At 44.9% G+C, this 20,817-nt stretch overlaps 1 protein-coding gene across 2 annotated transcripts; it reads left to right on the forward strand.

The window, feature by feature from the left end:
• The first annotated feature begins 659 nt into the window (after nt 1–659).
• ZKSCAN2 (zinc finger with KRAB and SCAN domains 2) lies at nt 660–20,712 on the forward strand. 2 transcript variants are annotated; one of them, XM_002711853.6, is made up of 7 exons: nt 660–1,924; nt 2,887–3,073; nt 4,789–4,880; nt 5,218–5,344; nt 11,238–11,921; nt 14,776–15,267; nt 18,152–20,712. In XM_002711853.6, the coding sequence occupies exons 1-7, from the start codon at nt 1,520–1,522 to the stop codon at nt 19,072–19,074; spliced, it is 2,910 nt and encodes a 969-aa protein (XP_002711899.3). In that variant the 5' UTR covers nt 660–1,519; the 3' UTR covers nt 19,075–20,712. The 2 variants fall into 2 exon arrangements, with proteins under 2 accessions (XP_002711899.3, XP_051703488.3); XM_051847528.3 differs by lacking the exon at nt 11,238–11,921.
• The last annotated feature ends 105 nt before the right edge of the window (nt 20,713–20,817 follow it).

Genomic DNA, 20,817 nt, shown 5'->3' on the forward strand with positions numbered 1-20,817 from the left:
TCGGACTTTAGGATCGAGTCACTAAGCTGTGTTTCCTAAGGAGCTGCCACCTCCAACAGGGCCGTCTGCCCTCGGATGCCTGCCGAGGGCCCAGAACGCTGCCTGGTAGACAGGAAGTGCTCGGGGACCACCAGCTGGACGGGCCGGCTTCCCGGAACGCCCGCACCTAGCGGGGGCTTCAAGGGGCGGCCCCTCTCGGAGGGAGGGAGCTGGACAAGGTCAGAGAGAGACTCCGGCCCAGGCATTCCCTCTCCCTGCCACCTGCCAGGCCCCAGGACTTCCTCGGGAAGTCAGGACAACACCTGGGGCGGCCGGCTGGGGCCGGGGGCGCCCCTCACTGGGCCTTGCAGAACCTGCGCCGCGTCCCTCTGAGGAGGACAGCGCTGCCCCGAGGTTCGGCCACAGCCCGGGTCCGAACCCCAAGCGCGGACTGCGAGTTGAGACCAAGGCTGCGATCCCTCCGCCAGGCAAAGTAGTCCCCCCTCCCCACCCCCACGTCCTCCCTCAGCAGCAGAAAGGACGCAACGCCGCCGACAAAAGCCTCCGCCTCACAAAAGCTTTTTCCGCTGCCCGACATTCCCCCGCTGGAGGAGGAACCCACTCCCCTTTCTCTGTCACGTACAGCCGCCCCACAGTGCCACTGTGTCCCTCCGCCCCGGGGAAGACCCTCCGAGGCCCTCAGCGGCAAGTCGCCGCGCTACGCGCTCTCGCGAGAGGCGGCCACGCAGTACCCTTCCCCCAGCCCCTCGCCCGCTAGGAAGCCGCGCGCGGACCCCACGGCGCGCGGGTCGCGGACGGCGCATGCGTGGCCGCGGCTCCCAGCGCCCTTCGCGCAGTCCGCGGGGCTGAGCGGACGGGGCAGAGCGGACGAGGCAGAGCGGTGGGCGCCGGCCGGCAGCCGCCCCCTGCGAGGCCCCGCTTCGGCTCGCGGCTTTTTCTTTTTTTTTTTTCTTTCTTTCTTTCTTTCGCTCCTCTCCGGAGCGGAACCGCGTTGCGGCCTTTGATCGGCGTGAGGAGGTTTTCCCGGGACTGTCGGGGTGATGGAACATTGCCGGGCTCCACGAGACAGCCGCAGCGGCCCGGGCGCGCCTCAGTGACCAGAGGCCGGAACCCGAGGCCGGGCGGGGCCCGCACATCCGGCCCCACCCACCGGGAGTCCCCGACTCCGGGGTGTCTGACACACCCCTCTCGTGGCAGGCCGCCTGCACCCCATCTCCCCTCAGTCCGCTAGGTTTCCTCCTCCCCGTTTCCGACATTGCACTAAAAGGGATGCACCCTGGAAAACCAAGTGGCAGGGACACATTTTGTTTGGGGAAGAGACTAGGGTTTTTTTTGGACCTTAGTGTCCCCGGTCACCTTTTCAGGGGCCTAGGATAGATTTGGTTAAGGCACCTGGGCGGGCGGGGAGAGGGGGTACCCTGTTCTTGCCAACCCGGCCGTTTTTACCTCCTCACCTTCCCACACTTTGAAGAACGAGCAGAGAGCACATCCAGGACCCCGCTTTAAGCTAGACGTGAGCATGGCCGCAGCCCTGAATTCTCACATCGACGCCTCCCTGGAGGTGGATGGCTGTGTCATCATGAAGGTGGAAAAGGCCCCCGAGTGGGCATCGGAGCCGGTTCTAGAAGAATCGGGCAGCTCCGAGTCTGAGACCTTTCGCAAATGCTTCAGGCAGTTCTGTTACGAGGATGTGACCGGGCCCCATGAAGCTTTCAGTAAACTCTGGGAACTTTGCTGCCGGTGGCTGAAGCCGGAAACGCGTTCCAAGGAGCAGATGCTGGAGCTGCTGGTGATCGAGCAGTTTCTCACCATTTTACCTGAGCAGATTCAGGCGTGGGCGCAGAGGCAGTGTCCGGAGAGCGGAGAGGAGGCGGTGGCCCTGGTGGTGCACTTGGAAAAAGAGACTGGAAGACTAAGACAACAGGTGAGAGAGGACCTTGCAAAATGTTGTGTTCATAAAGAAGGGGGAGGAACAGGGAGGTAGACCGGGGAGCCTTGCAGGACGGGCTGCCTGTGGAAAGATGAACGAAACTACTGAAAATCTTTCAAGGGAATCCCTGTAAAAGAGAGTCAGGATTTCATATTGAGTAGGAAGAAAGACTTTGATTGAAATATTATCTTGAAAGTAAACGTTATGCACTCGTGTGTGTAATCTTTGGTGTGATGTTTCCAACAAGGTAACAGGAAAGGAGATATGGTTATGTATGCTTCACAGAGTTTGGCTTTTGCAGCTTGCTCCTAAAAGGGTGGGGGAGAATCATCTGTTATCCCGGGGCCGGCTGTAGCCCTTTCATATTCCAGTGAGTGTTTTCTGAAGTGTTCCCAGTGCCGCCATCCTTGCCACTCTCCTCCCGGTTAACGGGCAGGTCTCCGTGTCTCAGGGGCTTGGCATGCTCTTCTGTCTTTCAGCATCCTTTTCACTGACCTCGTGAAATCCCGCAGCATTCGCAAGATCTGCAGTTCCGCCTTGCCCGGGATTTGCGCTGTGTGAAGATCTGACTAACAGCAAGTTGCTGTGTTGGTCAGGGATGGCCAGATAGCTGTGAGGATGGGATTTGTAGTTTCGCTAGTGAATATATCTGTGTTCTGATCACTTTTATTCCCCCAGTACACCTTACATGAGGACTCAGCGTCTACTCTAGGAACAAGGATGCTCTGTCACCCCTGACAGATTTCCCCCACTATACAGTAGTCAAAGTAGCCTCCTCTTCTCCTTTGCCCAAACTCATGGCCGTTACTGTTAACCCAATACCCTCAGAGACTCTACTGGGAATGGAGTGAAATGTTTATTCCTTCTCATGTCTTCTTTCATTTGGTATCTTTTTTGGAGGAGTTTGGACCTCTTCTCTTCCCTCTTTCCATTTTGGCATTGACCTTGTTCCCCAGGTCAACAGTCCTGTACACTCAGAGAAGCAAGCCCCACTTGGAGACGCCTGGGAAGTAACAGAATTTCAGCCAGAACGAGTGACGAACCAACACAGGGTGGTGTCTCGGGAAGACGCTGGAAACCTTCGTTCAGAGCGCCAGGAGCAGCTGAGCCAAAAGAGAGAGCAGCAGCTCTTAGCCAGGACTGGTAAGTGCAGATATGCTGGCAGATGGTGTCACTGTGCCTTGCTTAGTGTAGGGTCCCTCCGATGCATATTTGAAAACAAAGTGAATATTAGCTTCAGGAGTTGGGAACACACACAAATCCAGACATCACAGAGGTGGCATGTGAAAAGGGTTACCAGTAAGCTAAGACTTCACCGATGTCGGTAGCTTCCCTAGACCTTAAAGAATCAAATATAAGGAGATGAACACCTGTTCCACCCAGTCTCCAGTGATCTCTCCGTCCCCTGAAGTGTGTCTCTATCTCAGACTTAAAGAGAGGACTGGCAAGATCACAGGACCTAGAAGCAAGACTTTCACTCCTTGTGATCTTAAGCAAGCAGTACGACAGAGAGCATTAATGCATCTAAGTTAAAAGCTTGGTCTTTAAAGGAAAACAGACCTGAGTTCAAAACCTGACTCTTCTGTATTTCTGTGTGGCCTTGGTCAGGTTACCTAACTTCTCAAACTTTCTGTTCTCCCATCTGTAAAAGGAAAATACCACCATCATTACTGTAGACCAAATGAGGCAGCATGAAAGAGCCAATGCATAATAGTGCCTGATAAGTACTAGTTTCCATTCTCTCTTAATGACCTTTTAAACTCCAGTTCTGTCTGGCTTACACATCCCCTTACCAAGAGGCAAGATTCACCACGACCATACCCCACCCTTTCACCCCAAATTCACATTATGATAGAATGTATTGAAAATATCCATGGTTTCTAAATTACCCAAAGTATGTTTACTATCATCAAAGCCCCCGTGTTCACATGGTATAGAAGACCCCATGATGTTAGCTGATAAGCTTAGTACAATAAATACTTATTTATGGTGTTTCTGGATTTTGCATGATAAGGAATTCTTAAACTGGAAAGTTTGTGTTGAACAAACTATTGGTATAGGAAATCAGAAATTTTGAGGACTGCATGGAAAGGTGAATTCATTTTAAAGGAAGATGTGTGAATTCAGCCATTTGTGCCTCGGGAAATAAGTTTCCAAGGAAGTAATTCCGTTCACATCTATAGAAAGTCCTGGAGTAAGCTTTTCAGTTCTTGGTCACAAGTGGCAGTTACAGAAGAAGTTACTTTGCAGGTTGTGCTAGGTACAGGTGTTTACATCTCCCTTCCACCCTCAGAATGGTGTGTCTGCCTGCAATGCGCACTGCTGTGTGTCTGTGGATACTGAGTTCTTAGGACAGTACTCACTCAGGGATTAATTCATACTAGAAATCTCAAGCTGGTAATTTGTCCGCCAAGTCAGACTTGTTTTGTGTTACCTACAGTTTTGGTTTGGAGGCTTTGTTGGTTTTAGTTCTCAAAGGGGTGAGAATTGAGATCTCACAAATATCCAGATTTTCTTTCTGGCTTCTTTTGAAAAAATAAGAGGCTCTGTCTCTCCCATAGTTCCATCGTCTGCAGCTGAGCATTGGCTGTGCCCTTTTTGTGGGACCTGTGCTTTCCAGTTCCCCACAGTCCTTACTCAGCGCCTTTATCATGTGCTTTTCCAGTTTTTTCCCTGAAAGCATTTGAGTTTGTGAGTCTGGCTGCAGGGCCCTTTTATTTGGGGGCATTGCTCCAAACTCATTGAGAAAATGATCCATTCATGTCTGTTGGGTTATTTTTAATATACACTCATAGAAGGAGAAGCAGCATGAATGAAGGGGCCAGAGCCCAGAGTACTAATTGTTTCTCTTTCTGTAGCTCGGCCTTCTGCCTGGGTTGCTGTTGCTGCCGATGAATGGAGCATTGTAGATCAGGAAGTGACAGCCACACGTCTTGCTGCTGCGCCCCAGGTAAGGCAGTTGCCCTCTCTGGCTCTCAGATGTTCAGTCACACATTCTGTGCCTTCGCAATCTTCAGAAGTTTACATTCCCTACCAAAGACCTTGTCCTCATCCCTTTTCTGGAGAAGACTGAGCCCAGTCTTCTGAGAAACAGGACCCCTTGCTGAGTCACCTCTCGTGTCTCAGGATTCTTGAGTGTATCTTCAGCTTCATCTGGCACGTAACATGAACTTGGTTCCTTGATTCCAGTTCTTCTTTAGGGCTCTTCTCGTCTTCAGCCAGGATCGTTTGTGCTTGGAGGACCCATGCAGTTACCATGGTAGTCATTGGTGTTAGTGTTGTTGCAGGAACCAGTGAAAGGTGTCCACGTGACAAGAGGTTTTCCCTACAAAAAGAGCCTGCATCAGATTCCTGCTCACAGAGACCTCTGCCGGGATATCAGGAGGGAGAGTGGCAGGAACGTGGTCTCCTTGGGTAAGCCCCTTTTCAAAGAAAAGACTTGGGGATTTGTAATATACTCATTTCTACTGTTGATGATACATGTTAACACCTAAAGGATCTCCATGGGTTATCATGTCACTTATCCATTTTCTCTTACCTCACCCATTTCCTCCTTCCAGTAAAATATTTATTAAGTTTATTAAATTATTTATTATTTAAATAATTAGTATTTAATGATTAAAAATTGAAGAGGAGCTGTATATGACTATCCTATTTATATTATTAAAAATATTATTAAAAATTTACACTCACCCACTAGACTAAAAGCTCCAGAAGTCGCACGGTCTTTTCAGAATTTGTTTTTATTTTACCACAGCAACTACAGCACTTGGGACAGAGCTGGACACATGGGTGCATGCCCAGTAAATATTTGCTGGATGAACGGAACTATTCACAAAGGAAGGGGGGTGGGAAGCAACCTTAATAGCATGTGGTGAATTATTTGAAAAATGTTTTGCATATGTAAGAGGCAGACACACAACAAGAGAGAGAACACTCCCATCTGCTGGTTCATTCCCCAAATGTTCACAGTGGCTAAGGCTGAGCTAGGTTAATGTTGGGAGCCAGGAACTCAGTCTGGGTCTCCCACATGAGCGTTAGGGACCCAAGTACTTGAACCATCACTGCTGCCTCCCACCATGTGCAATAGCAGAAGGCTGGAGTGAGGAGGATTAGGATTTGAACCCAGACACTTCTGTGGCGCATAGGCATGTACACCCACTGGGTGTCATTCTACAAGCAAACCTTTGGAGAATTATCTTTATCCACTTTAGCGTTAGAGATAAGGTGTGATTCATTCATATGTGAACTTTTATTCATAAGTCAAAAATTTTTGTGAATAAAATTATAGGTCAGAAATGTACACTAATCCATATTATAAATGCTGTATAAGTGCTTTTTAATAGGTAGCCACCAACCACATGTGGCTATTTAAATGTGCTGCCTTAAATAAAAATTCAGTTCCTCAGTGGCAACAACTATGTTTAAGACATTTAATAGCTATATTGGACAACACTATGACAGAATTTTTCCTTCATCTCCGAATGTTCTACTGGCAAAGCCACATACAGACATTACACATACAGAGATTATAAAGTGAACACTCTCAGACTGAATGGATAAAAGTAAACAGCAGTGTTTATCATTAGAAAGCAGTTGAAGTAGTAGAAAAAATGGCTAACTTCAGATGTCACATGACTAACAAAGCACTCTTCCCTGCTCTCTCCCTGCTGCATACACAATACATGTCTCCCTACCATTTCCTTGGAAATTTCACACAACATCCGGATCTAGTAAAATCCTACACTAGAGTCCTTGGGAAAGTCTGCTACTTCTGGGAATGGATCATTCTTTGAGAATTCAGATTTAGCCTAAACCATAATTTCATATGAAACAACCCAGTTCCAGAGACACCTACCCCTGTCTTTTATTGCAGATTATAAGCTGGTGGCTTAAAAGCTGATTCTGGCATGTGAATATATTTTGGCCTGCCTGGTGCTTTAATGTAAAATAAGTTTATAAATCTGAATTTCCACTGTATCTTTATAAATCCAACTTGAGCACCATGAGCCCACCTTCCTGTATGGCAGCAGTTGGCCAGAGCTGAGTAAAGGGTTCATGCTCAGTTATCACCCCAGCCACCTTCTCATTGGCTTGGCCTGCCCAGTCCCTCAGGGGTGTGGACTTACATTGTCTCCATACCTGCTTCTCTGTAGAAATGGAGTAAATCTCCATCTCCAGGGTGCTGTCAGAGGGTTCCGTTTGCTATTGCTTCTGTAGAATTCTGAAGCTTCTATGTGTGTTGTCTGGGAAAGAAAGCTGAATGTTAGACACTGCCTATCGGGCTTTGGATGATTTCTAAATGTGCATTTATCAAATTTTTCCAGGACCTGTTGGAATAGATGATATCATTCTCCAGGAAACTGAGACTTAGAGAGGTTAAGAAACTTGTCCTGATCAAAAAGTCTAGTAAGCAATGTAGCTAAGATTCAAATTTAAAACATGGGAGCCAGAACTATGGCATAGCAGGTAAAAGCCACCGCCTGCCGTGCCAGCATCCCCTGTAGGCGCTGGTTCTAGTCCCAGCTGCTCCACTTCGGATCCAGCTCTCTGCTATGACCTGGGAAAGCAAGAGAAGGTGGTCCAGTTCCTCGGGCCTCTGCACTGACATGGGAAACCTGGAAGGAGCTCCTGGCTCCTGGCCATTGCAGCCATTTGGGGAGTAAACCGGTGGATGAAAAATCTCTCTCTCTACCTTTCTCTCCCTCCCTGTCCCTCCCTCTCCCTCTCTATCCCTCTCTGCCTCTGCCTCTCTGTAACTCTGCCTTTCAAATAAATAAATATTTTAAAAAAGAAGACAAAAAACATGTTGATCTCTTCAGTATTATCACATTGCAAACTATCAATTCCAATCCTACTCTTACAGCTCTTACTAATTAGCCTTTCCAGAGTGTCTCCAAAAGATTTTTTTCAGTTAATGAAAAATTTTGTTTAATAATTACTTATTAAAAATGCTTATTTCAGAATATGACATTGCAGATAATATTCCCCCTTCATGTAATGAAAACTGGAGTTCACTATCCTTGAGGGAAAGTTATCTTTTAAGTGGCTTAGGATAATAAGCTAAGTTATAAATCTCTTCTGTACCTCCCAACCTCCTTAAGCAAAACAACTCCATGTTGTGTTTTTTTTAAGATTTATTTATTTATTTGAAAGGCGCAGTTACAGAGAGGCAGAGAGAAAGAGAGAGAGAGAGATTGATCTTCCATCCACTGACTCTCTCTCCAAATGGCCACAATGGGTAGAGCTGAGCTGATCTGAAGCCAGGAACCAGGAGCTTCTTCCAGGTCTCCCACATGGGTGCAGCGGCCCAAACACTTGAACCATCTGCTGCTTTCCCAGGCCATAGCAGAGAGCTGGATCAGAAGTGGAGCAGCTGGGACTCAAACTGGTACCCATATGGGATGCCGGCACAGCAGGCGGCAGCCCCTCACATCATTTCTTTGATATGTGTATTTATGGACCCCCATAACTGTTTGAAAATTAGATTCTCCTGTCAAAATTTTTCCAGCTTTATTAAGGTATAATTAACAAATAAAATTTCATGTACTCATTTAAGATGGACAACTTGATGATTTTATATACGTATACATTGTGATTTACCACAGTCAAGTTAATTAACACAACCATCACCTCATGTAGTTGTGTGTGTGTATGTGTGTGTGTGTGGCAAGAACACTTAAAGTAATTTCAAGTATACAATACAGTATTGTTGACTAGAGTCATTTTGCTGTCTATTAGATCCCCAGAACTTAATCATCTTACAGCTTTGACCAGCATGTCTTCATTTCCCTGCCCCCAAGCCCCTGGCAACCACCATTCTGTCTTCTCTGTGAGGTCAACTTTTTTAGGTTCTACATATAATTGATTTTTTTTTTGTTCTTTGGTTTTTTTTTCTTTTTTTTCTAGGTTTTACATATAATTGAGATATATGAGTACAACGTTTGTCTTTCTCTGGCTTATTTCACCTAGCATAATGCCCTCCATTCATCCAAATGGCAGGATTTCCGTTTTTATGGCTGGATAAATATATTTTCCGTGTTTTTATGTTTTGTTTATTCATTCATCTGTCAGCAGACACCTGGATTGTTCCCATGTCTTAGCTATTGTGAATAATGCTACAGTGAACAAGGGAGGGCAGACATCTCCTTCAGATACTGACTTTGTTTCCTTAAGAGGTAGACCCAGAAATGGGGTTGCCGTATCATACAGTAGTTCTGGTTGTAATTTTCCAAGGCACTGCTACGCTGTTTTCCATAATGCCTGTACCAGTTTACATCCCTGCCAGCTGCACACAGCGGCCTCCATTTCTCTGCAACACCAGCACTGATCTTGCTGTTTTCTAAAACTGCTAATTGTGTACATTGATGGAGTATGGTGTGATGCTTTGATACATGTTTGCATTTTGGAATGAGTAAATGAAGCTAATTAACAGATCCATCAGCTCACATACTTGTTTTTTTGTGGTGAAAACATTTAAAATCACTTAGCAGTTTTGAGATTTACAATGTGTTACAGTAGCTGCCATTCTGTACAGTAGATCAACAAAGCTAAGTCCTCTTGTCTGGAATTCTGTACCGTTTTATCAACATCCCTTTCCTCACCCTCCCCCAGGCTCTGGTAACCACCATAGCACTCTCTACTCCTGTGAGTTTGACTGTTTTAGATACTCCAGATATGTGAGATCGTGCAGTGTTTATCTTCCTGTGCTTGGCTTATTTCACTTAGCACAGCGTCCTCCAGTTCATCCTTGTTGCCACAGATAACAGAATTTCCTTCTTTTTTTGAAGCTGAGTAGTGCTCTATAGTGTATGTGTGTCACATTTTCTTCGTGCATTAATCTAATGAAGATAACCTAGGTTGTAGGTATTTGGGGAGTGAACCAGCAGATGGAAGACCTCTCTCTCTTGCTCACTCTCTCTGCCTCTCCTTCTCTCTTTGTGCAACTGTGACTTTCAAGTAAAATAATAATAAAAAAAAATTTAAAAGAGAACCTACCTTCTGGTTTCTGTAATAACTATACTGATATACACTTCCATCACCAGTGCACAAGGGTTCCATTTTCTCCATATCCTGGCCAACTCTTGTTACCTTTGTCTTTTTGATGATAGCCATTCTGACAGCTGGGAGATGATAACTCAATGTAGTTTTGATTTACATTTCTCTAATGGTTAGTGGTGATAAGCACCTTTTCATCTTCTCATATACCTGTTTGCCATTTGTATGTCTTCTTTGGGGAAAAAAAAAAGTCTGTTCAGGTCCTTTGCTCATTTTAATTAGGTTATTTGTCTTGGTTTTTTTGTGTGATTTTTGTTTGTTTGTTTTGGTTTTTTGTGCTTTGAGTTGCATGAGTTCCTGATATATTTTAGTTATTAACCCCTTACCAAATACAGGGTTTGTAAATACTTTCTCCCCTTCAGTTTTTTGGTTGTTTTCATCATTGTCCGGGAGCTTTTAATTTGGCATAGTCCCCCCTGTTTATTGCGCATTGGTGTCATCAAAAATATAATGGCCAAGACTTTAGTGTCAGGGGCTTTTTCCCTGATTATTTTGTTTGTTTGTTTGTTTGATGTTTGTTTAAGAGCTTGACCATTTCAGGTTCTACATTTGATCTCAAGTTAATTTTTGTGGGTGATAAAATATAAAGGTCCAATTTCAATCTTCTGCCTGTGGATATCCAGTTTTATCCATAGCAGTTATTGAAGAGATTGTCCTTTCCCAATTTGTGTGTTCTTTACACCCTTGTCAAAGGTTAATTTGACCATATATGCATTGTTTATTTCTTGGTCTATTCTGTTCCACTGCTCTTCGTGTTTTTATGCCAGTACCATATTATTGGTTACTGTAGCATTATAACATAGTTTTACAAAAATTTTTGACTTCACATCTCTCATAGCCCATGGATGTGGCGGCGGAGGGGGGGGGGGAGTCATAGAAAGTAAGGAGCAGATATAAGCATGGTTTATTTTATAATTGACAGATACGATTTTGACAGATACGATTAGGATCATACTTTTAGGAGCTAACATAATGTTAGCCACTGAAAGGGAATGAAATATAATAAAATATAGGTTTCTTACCCTTAAAGTTTTTCTCTTAAGAACAAGAAAAGGAATGGTGCCTATGTGAGAAGTAAAATGATAGTGTACACTGGATGATTGTGTCAGAGTAACCACAGCATGCGTTATCATGGTTGAGGAAGGCTTTAGTGTGAACAGGCAGCCCAGGAGAACCTGCTACAGCAAAAGACTGAAGCGTGCAATAATGACTTCTCTGTCTACAATGAAGTATGTTTCTTTTACTATAGGAAGTTCAGTGTCTACCTCTAACAAGACAGCCCGGTTGGAACAAAGAAAGGAGCCGTGGACTGTAGGTCTGCCTTCCTCTAACAAGAGGAATATCCTGCGAAGCAACTACATGAAGGAAAAGTCAGTTCATACTGTTCAGATCCCTGCAAGGAATGCAGGAAAGACATGGAGGGAGCAGCAGCAGTGGGGTTTAGAAGATGAAAAAATAGCAGGTGTGCACTGGAGCTATGAGGAAACAAAGACTTTTCTAGCAATCCTCAAAGAGTCTCGCTTTTATGAAACACTTCAGGCTTGTCCCCGAAACAGTCAAGTATATGGTGCTGTGGCTGAGTGGTTGCGAGAATGTGGCTTCCTCCGAACCCCAGAACAGTGTCGGACCAAGTTCAAAAGTCTTCAGAAGAGCTATCGAAAAGTGAGAAATGGCCACATGCTGGAGCCCTGTGCCTTCTTTGAGGACATGGATGCTTTACTGAACCCTGCAGCCCATGCTTCATCCACTGATAAACCAAAGGAGATTATCTCTCTCCCCAGACTAAAGAGAATCAGTATTGGTGCTAAGGAACACATCAGTGTAGTGGAGCAGGAGGAAGCTGCCGAAGAATCTGAGGGTGATGAAATGGGCGTTGAATTTATCCGCAAGTCTGAGATTCGTGGTGCCCCTGTCTTGTTTCAAAACCTGAGTGGTAAGGATTATGCTTGTTTTCTGGTATAAAAACAGATGTGTAGTCTTGTAGAAAAAGGAATAGATTGGAAGTGACCAGCCCTGGGGAGTGCTGCCACGCATGCCTTGCCACTTTGACTGCAACGTAGCACATACTGAAAACCCGCTCGGGTGTTTGTTGCTATCTCCAGAGCAGCGAGAGTGGCCACAGAAAGTTCTTTCTCAGTTTTGAGATCAGCATGAATTTTGAGTATTTGGGGACTTGTGGGAGAAAAGTAAATGGAGATAAGTGTCCTAAGGATTGAGATTATCTGAGAATTGGCATAGTACAACCATTTATATTAGATCATATAAGTCAAGGATGCATTTTTATAGTACCGGGACAATCAGGTGCTGTGTTGCAAAAGAATATGTAACAAAAGAGTGAAAATAATGAAATGAACATTTTTACTTAATCTCAAGACAAAGAAGGAGAGAAAAAAGAACATAAAATAGAATCAAATAGAAAAAAATAGTAGGGGCCGGTGCTGTGGCACAGTAGGTTAATCCTCCGCCTACAGCGCTGGCATCCCATATGGGTACCAGTTCTAGTCCTGGCTGCTCATCTTCTGATCCAGCTCTCTGCTATGGCCTGGGAAGGTAGTGAAAGATGGCCCAAATCCTTGGACCCCTGCACCCATGCTGGAGACCGGAGGAAGCTCCTGGCTCCTGGCTTCAGATCAGCTCAGCTCCAGCCGTTGCAGCCATTTGGGGAGTGAGCCAGTGGATGGAAGAACTCTCTCTCTGTCTCTCCTTCTCACTGTCTGTAACTCTACCTCTCAAATAAATAAATAAAATCCTTAAAAAAAAAAAACCTTAAAATTTAAAAAAGAAGAAAAAATAGTAACACAATAAAGGTAAGCCCAATGTATCATTAATTACAAACTTAGAAGATAAGATCACTAGAAATTAAAAACACCTACATGTAGCTTACAGAAGATATATCTTAAATGTATAAACACCAGACATTAAAACAGTAGCAAGATCTATCATGCTAGAGAAAACTGGTATTGAATTTTGAGGACTGGGACATGCAGAATTAAACTTTTAGCTAATAACCATGTGACAGTAGAAATACCGTGTAACTGCTCTGAGTTTCAATTTTCTCATGAAATTCTCTCTGTAAAATATGACTTAAGAGCACAGAGTTGTTTCAGTGTTAAGAGGGAATGTAGCCGGCACCGCAGCTCACTAGGCTAATCCTCCGCCTTGTGGCGCCGGCACACTGGGTTCTAGTCCCGGTCGGGGCGCCGGATTCTGTCCCGGTTGCCCTTCTTCCAGGCCAGCTCTCTGCTGTGGCCAGGGAGTGCAGTGGAGGATGGCCCAAGTGCTTGGGCCCTGCACCCCATGGGAGACCAGGATAAGTACCTGGCTCCTGCCATTGGATCAGCACGGTACGCCGGCTGCAGCACGCCAACTGCGGCGGCCATTGGAGGGTGAACCAACGGCAAAGGAAGACCTTTCTCTCTGTCTCTCTCTCACTGTCCACTCTGCCTGTCAAAAAAAAAAAAGAGGGAATGTAGATGAGGGTGTTTTGAAAATGCTGAAGTACAATACACCATTGCCTGACCTCACTTATTAGCAATGCTTCTCCACTCAATCTTAGGAAAAGATGGTAAGTTCTTACAGAGAAAGGAAAAATAAATCAGCTAGGAGAGCTGCAAGTGTATTCCTGACTACACCTGCTAAAAGACAGGAAGGTGTATTATGCAAATACAGGTGCTCACCAACTCTAACATCTATAAACACAAGGCTGGGGCTCTTGGGATGGTCTCAGATAAAGGAATCCAGTGATAGGACTGGAAGAGACCACCCAGTAAGGTAAAGGAAAAAGCATGCTTTTTCCAGAATGTACAATAAGCATGCTTAATTATAGTCAGACATGTCTTGAAATTTTATTCTGTCATAAATACAGAACATCTGCTTGTCTTATAGATTGATTGTGTCACCTCTCAAAATTGAGGACTCAGTGGCATAAAAAACTGAACTAGGCGCAGTTCTCCTCAAGGAAAATGGTTAAAGTGATGAGACCTTTTGGGAAAAATGCTTCCAATTGAATATTCTAGTCCATGTTTCTTAACCCCTTGGGAAAAAACACTCCATGCAACTAGATCCTTAAGTTAATACCATAGCAATGATAGATTTGAGGGATTACATATTACTCTTCCAAATAAACTTTGAGATCAGCTTATCAGCTTCAGTTTAAAAATCCCATTGGGGGCCGGCGCTGTGGTTCACTAGGCTAATCCTCCACCTGCGGCGCCAGCACCTTGGGTTCTAGTCCTGGTTGGGGCGCCGGATTCTGTCCCAGTTGCCCCTCTTCCAGGCCAGCTCTCTGCTATGGCCCGGGAGTGCAGTGGAGGATGGCCCAAGTGCTTGGGCCCTGCACCCCATGGGAGACCAGGAGAAGCACCTGGCTCCTGCCATCGGATCAGCGCGGTGCGCCGGCCGCAGCAGCCATTGTGGGGTGAACCAACGGTAAAGGAAGACCTTTCTCTCTGTTTCTCTCTCTCACTGTCCACTCTGCCTGTCAAAAAAAAAAAAAATCCTGTTGGGATTTTTGTCTTTATAGATTGGTTTGAGAATTGAAACCTGTACAGCTTAAATCTTCCTACCTAGGAACACAGTGTCTCATTTTTCTAGTTCTTTTGTATCTTTCAATAAAAAATTATATTGTTTTTATATAGACTTCCTCATTTCTTGCAAAGCATATTCCCAGGCCAATCATAATTCTTGTTACTGCCATGAATGGGATTTTTTTTTTCACCCCTGATACATATGGCATAAAAACTACAGACGGTTTTCTTACATCTTTGAACTTTATCCTTGAATGGCAGGTGTGCACTGGGGCTATGAAGAAACCAAGACTTTTCTTGACATCCTCCGTGAGACTCGGTTTTATGAAGCGCTGCAAGCCTGTCATCGGAAGAGCAAGTTGTATGGGGCTGTGGCCGAACAGCTGCGAGAGTGTGGCTTCCTTCGAACCCCAGAGCAGTGCCGGACTAAGTTCAAAAGCCTCCAGAAGAGCTACCGCAAAGTGAAAAATGGCCATGTGTTAGAGTCCTGTGCATTCTACAAGGAGATGGATGCCTTGATCAACTCTCGGGCCTCCGCCCCTTCCACCAGCCCCCCAGAGGAGATCCTCTTGCCCTCAAGGCAAGAAAGAGGGGTTATTGAGATTGAACCCCAGGAACCTACAGGCTGGGAGCCTGAGGAGACCTCACAGGAGGCAGTAATAGAAGATTCTGGCAGTGAGAGAATGAGTGAGGAGGAAATTTTGGAAGAACCAGAATTCCAGGGACCACCAGTTCGACTGCAAAGCCCAAATGGTAAGGATCATCAAGGGATTTTAGTCTAAAAGAGGGGCCAGTATAATTTACTGGAAGTCATTTGATAAAGCACAGTGCTTGCTTGTGAATATTTATTCATTCAACAAATATTTGAGTGCCATGTGCTGTTTGTGGAATAGGGCATATAGCAATGAGTAATATGTTCCTGTTCTTGTGAGGCTTCTATTCAAAGAAGGGACTCCATCCTAGTGGCTTAGTCTGGGATCTCAGCCTTGACCTTTGTGTGTATTGGTCAGTGTTTTGTATCCCTAGAAACCACTGAGCACGAGGAGAAGTTGGAATTATATGTGAGAAAAAAACTTACAGGAAGGAGCTCTATCTGTGAGCTCAAAGTGAGTATCTCAAGACTGTGTGATGTGCCAGAGACCCAGTGAGAGTATGGTAATGTGTTCTGGCGTTTATTCTGGCCCTGCACTCCACCTGCATGTTTCCCACTGACTCCCAGGTACTCTCATGGGCGCCTCTCCAGGTGAGCCAACTTAAAATGTCAGAACTGGAATCCCACACCATGATTCCTCCCTGTGTTCTCCCACTGCACATCCAGACTTAGAATGCCAGAGGTGATTTGAATACCTCCTTATTCATCATTTGACACAAACCCTCATATCTCTGTGCCCTCTTTGGTCCCCCACCTAGTTCAGTTTTTCTGTGTCTCTCTTACCTAGACTATGGTGAAAACCTCCAAGTCAGTTTTCCCCATCCTTAATCAAAGTTCATCTTACTCTCCTCGCCTTGTATGTTAGTGTTCTCATTTCTACACTCCTTCCTTATTCAAAACATGCACTCTAAGCTCATCTAAACTTCAGCTCATGATGCTCCCTCGACTTGAGTGTCAGTTCCATGTATGTCCATGTCTAAATTCTCACTCTCAGCTCCCCTACTTTGTCTCCCTGTTTTATGCCACTGAACACTTGGCCCTGAGATCCCCAGTACATGATGAGCACCTGACAGACAGGAGCTCTGTCTTTCTGCGGCACTGCATTAAGCCCACAGGGTGCACAGGAGTATGTGAAGTACTACAGTACTGCTTTGCCAGAATGGACTGTGGCACTGAGGCCCAGCAAGAGAAAGTAATGCCCACTTACCTTAGAGAAGGGAGTTCACGCATACACTCTCTGGTAATATTTACATGTGAAATTATAGTACAAAAGCTTAAATCCAGTCCCATATACCCCTGGTTTTGAGAACTCTGGAAATAAGGTCCTAGTGAATCTTGTATTTAAGGTAAGCTACAGGGCCTGGTGCCGTGGCTCACTTGGTTGATCCTCCACCTGCAGTGCCAGCATCCCATAGGGGCACTGGATTCTGTCCCGGTTGCCCCTCTTCTAGTCCAGCTCTCTGCTGTGGCCCAGGGGTGTAGTGGAGGATGGCCCAGGTGCTTGGGTCCTTACACCCGCGTGGGAGACTAGAAGGAGGCACCTGGCTCCTGGCTTCGGATCAGCACAGCGCCGGCTGTGGCGGACATTTGGGGAGTGAATCAATGGAGGAAAGACCTTTCTCTCTGTCTCTCTCTCACACTGTCTAACTATCTGTCAAATTAAAAAAAAAAAAAAGGTAAACTCCTGACCTATCATCAAATTTTCAGGCTCTGTCTGGGTCAACTACTAGGCTGTGACTTCCTGCAAGTCCCAGACAACATTGGATTCAATCAGAACCTCAAAAGAACCACTGCTCAGTGAAAGATGACATTGTTAGGGCTTTTTGCTCCAGTTGATGAGTGCATGGGTGGCTGCCCCCTCTCCCCAGCTCATGCCACAGCCACCGGTCTTAGACTTGAGACTTAGCAGCAGTTTCAGCTGGAAGGGTAGAAGGAAAGTAATGTGGAAGCTGGTAGGTAGAAGCAAGGCAGTCTAGCAGATGCCTAATAACAAGGGCTTGGGGATCAAACAAGCCTCAGTGGGCCTGAGATGCACAGCTTGTGAAATATGTATGGATGAATATGATGTCTGGAATTTGCTTCAAAGTAGTCTCCGTGGAGGAGCAGAGAGAGTATGTGGGAATAGAGATGAAGCAGAATTTTCCATGAATAGATAACTGTTAAAGGCAAGTAAGTGGTTCTTGGGAACTCATTATACATACTCTTCTCTTAACCACTCTGTGTGTTCAGATTTCCCATAATAAAAAGTTAATGCTGAAGTCACACAGTTAATAGGTGACCAGGATGATACCAAAACCAGAGTTGCGTGAATCCAAAGCTTGTGTCTCCTCTCCGTGGTATGCTCTTTGTCTGGAAAACTTCATGGCAAAGCTTGTTCTAAGATGTATCTTCTAGTGAATGTGGGGTAGGGTAGAGATTAAAAAGAAGGTAATTCCAGTTTGGGGAACAGTGAAAATTAAGATTTTAGCTAGTGTGATCTGTGAGACAGCTAGGAAAACACAGCAACGAGACATCTGTAAAGAAGAAAGAAGTACTCTTGGGTAGAATATAATTAGGCATTAATGAATTGAGAAGTCCTTTGAGGAATTTGGACTTGGTTACTAGAATCTCAGACTGTTGTGATATAGTATGTTTTCATACAGATGTAAAATAAAAGCTTGGCGAATTAGAGTATAACTTCAGCCAGATAAGCCAAGTTGTTCCCAAGTTAAGAATCAATATGAATGGGGATAGTGGCTGGAATTATAATTCAATTCAAGAAACATTTCTGAAGGTTCACTCTGTACTAGATGTTACTGTCTTGTTCATGGAGCTGAGAGAAAATACTGCATAACGAATCCAGTAAGAGTCACAGGAGCTGAGGCCAGGGAGGTCCCTAGGGATTGTAACATACCAAACCTTACAGGCCAGGCCAGGTTAATTATTTATATATGTTAATATATGAGTTGTGTGAAATTTATATCATCATTTCTTTTCTTTTTTTAGATTTTGAAATTGGAAGTAGTACCCGGGAGGATCCAACACAGATAATATATAAGGACATAGAACAACATAGGGCATTAATAGAAAAGTCTAAAAGAGTTGTTTCACCAAATGCTGATCCCAGTAAGTGTCGCAAAAGAGAATGCATCTCAGGAAGACAATGGGAAAACCTCCAAGGAATTAGACAGGGAAAACCCATGTCTCAGCCTAGAGACTTAGGGAAAGCTGTAGTGCATCAGAGGCCTTTCATGGGGAAGAGACCCTATAGACTTCTCAAATACGGAGAAAGCTTTGGAAGGAGTGCTCGTCTTATGTGCAGGATGACCCACCTGAAGGAAAATCCTTACAAGTGTAGTGTCTGTGGAAAGTGCTTTGGTAGAAGCAGAAGCCTAATCAGACACCAAAGAATTCACACAGGAGAAAAACCTTTCAAATGTCTCGACTGTGGGAAAAGCTTTAATGACTCCTCAAATTTTGGTGCCCACCAGCGGATCCACACGGGAGAGAAACCCTACAGATGTGGAGAGTGTGGAAAATGCTTTAGTCAAAGCTCTAGTCTCATTATACATCAGAGAACCCATACTGGTGAGAAGCCCTATCAGTGTGGGGAGTGTGGGAAAAGCTTTACCAACAGTTCTCACTTCAGCGCCCACCGGCGAGTCCACACTGGGGAGAATCCCTACAAATGTGTGGACTGTGAGAAAAGTTTCAATAACTGTACGAGATTTCGAGAACATCGGAGAATGCACACTGGAGAGAAGCCCTATGGATGTGCCCAATGTGGCAAACGTTTTAGTAAGAGCTCCGTTCTTACCAAACACCGGGAGGTCCATGTGAAAGAAAAGCTCCTGTCATACCCTCCGTGTGTGTACTCCCCAGAGAACCCACTGAAGGGCAAGACTGATGAATTTAGGAAGACACTTTGATGATGGTTTCTTCTCTTCATACTTGTCCCTTTAGCCATTTTTACGCTAATCTCACTCTTGGAAGCAATCTTTTCTTAGCTATAGGGTGTAATTCCCAAGACAAATGAGAATGTAAATAAACTAAAGACTTGTATCACGTCCTCACCTCTGCCTCTGCCTCCATCAGTCTGTTCCTCTCCTTCTGTGTCTCAGCTGCTCCTTTAATAAAGCGGAGAAGACACAGTTGAGTTCAGAACGAAATTTTCTCCAGCAAGTTGAAGCCACTGCTATTGATTGGATTGCTAATTTCAGCAACATTCAAGCTCCCTCATTGTGAGTGAATTGTTTTCAAGGAGTCAAAACATACTGAAAGGGTTTTATTATTGTTGTTGTTGTTATTATTATCTATATGAGATCCTGGATGCAACTTGAAAATGGATTTTCACATTTGGGTAGAATTTTCAGGAGTCTGTTCAAAAGTACATCAAATCTCTTGTTTTTTGAAGATTGTCACACAAAAAAAAAACAGTGAAGATTTGATAGCTTCCTTCAGAAGTCTGCTACAGCATCCCTTTTCTCTGTCAAGAAGTTGATCCCAGTAGGGTAGAATCCCTGTACTGTCACTGAAATTGTGTTACTGCCTGGCCCTTCATCAAGATGAGGAGCAGTTGATCACCCATCACCCTTTTCTGTCCCTGAAGACTTAAATCCCCTTGGCTGCTGCTTCTCCATGCTACAAGCAACTTGTGTTCCTCCCACTGTTTGCCGTAAGTCCTGCACTGATCTCCTAACTGTCCTGGGTGCTCTCGTCTGACTTCAGCACTGCCATGCCCTCTCTCAGGTCGCATGCTCATTGTGTGTCTCCTTAAAATAAAATAGAATTTCAGGCACATCTTCGTTCTACCCTGTAGCTCCCCTGGCTCTTATCTAGAGCTGATCTAATGCCCACCCCCACACTTCAGTAGAATATTAGAGTATAATAGTGTTTCTAAAACACTAAGGGGTTAGGAAAAAAGTGTGCAATTGAGAACTGAAATAATTGAATATTTCTGAGCCCAGTTAGATTCCTTAGGCCTGCTATAGACCAGAGAATCACCTCATTCCAGACTAGCACTTCCAGGGCTGGCTGTTAGGTAAACCATCTCTTATTTCTGAGGTGTCTACTCCCTGTTCACAGGAGGATAAACCTCAGTAGAAGCCTGAGTAGTTTATACAGCCCGACAGCCCATTGAGTGAAAGTTGAAATACTTATACAAACTTGCTTACCAAAGCACCACTTTTGTTTTCCTCATTTACCTGTTTGTCCCAAAAAAAATCTGAGAAATCGCTAGCATTAGCCCCATAAATGCTGAAGAAGAGTCAGACGAGAGGCAGGGTGGTTAGTTCATTTATGAGGTTCCAGCTGAAATCCAGGGATTCCATCTTCTGGCGCCACTTGGTTCAGGGTGAGACTCATGGCACTGGCACCCTTCCTACATGCATGACCCAGGGCAGTTTGCTTTGGGGAAGGAAAAGGCAGGAGTTTAGTGGAGAGATAACCAGAGTCAGAACTGTGTGTAAATTACTATTTTGCTGTTACCTCTTCCTTTCTTTCTCAAATGTCCTCTCATCTGAAGACATCTAGAGATAAAATTCTTCCTTTGAGTATGTTTGGATACTTTGGAACTGTTCAGCAAAGTACCAAGGGCACTGTAGGAAGAATGGGATTTACGTTGCCAGAAGAGGGTGTGGCCTGTTGGAAGGCAGGTGACTCAGGTAAACCTT

This window comes from Oryctolagus cuniculus, chromosome 19 (genome assembly GCF_051225735.1).
Source record: "Oryctolagus cuniculus isolate XC-2025 breed Fujian yellow rabbit chromosome 19, ASM5122573v1, whole genome shotgun sequence".
NCBI classification, from domain to species: domain Eukaryota; kingdom Metazoa; phylum Chordata; class Mammalia; order Lagomorpha; family Leporidae; genus Oryctolagus; species Oryctolagus cuniculus.

What these genes read in the sequence shown, in the direction of transcription:
- ZKSCAN2 (XM_002711853.6), top strand. Translation starts at nt 1,520, where the DNA reads ATGGCCGCAGCCCTGAATTCTCACATCGACGCCTCCCTGGAGGTGGAT. An exon ending in CTTGTTTCAAAACCTGAGTG is followed by an intron (nt 11,922 to 14,775) that starts GTAAGGATTATG and finishes CTTGAATGGCAG; the next exon opens with GTGTGCACTGGGGCTATGAA. An exon ending in TCGACTGCAAAGCCCAAATG is followed by an intron (nt 15,268 to 18,151) that starts GTAAGGATCATC and finishes TTCTTTTTTTAG; the next exon opens with ATTTTGAAATTGGAAGTAGT.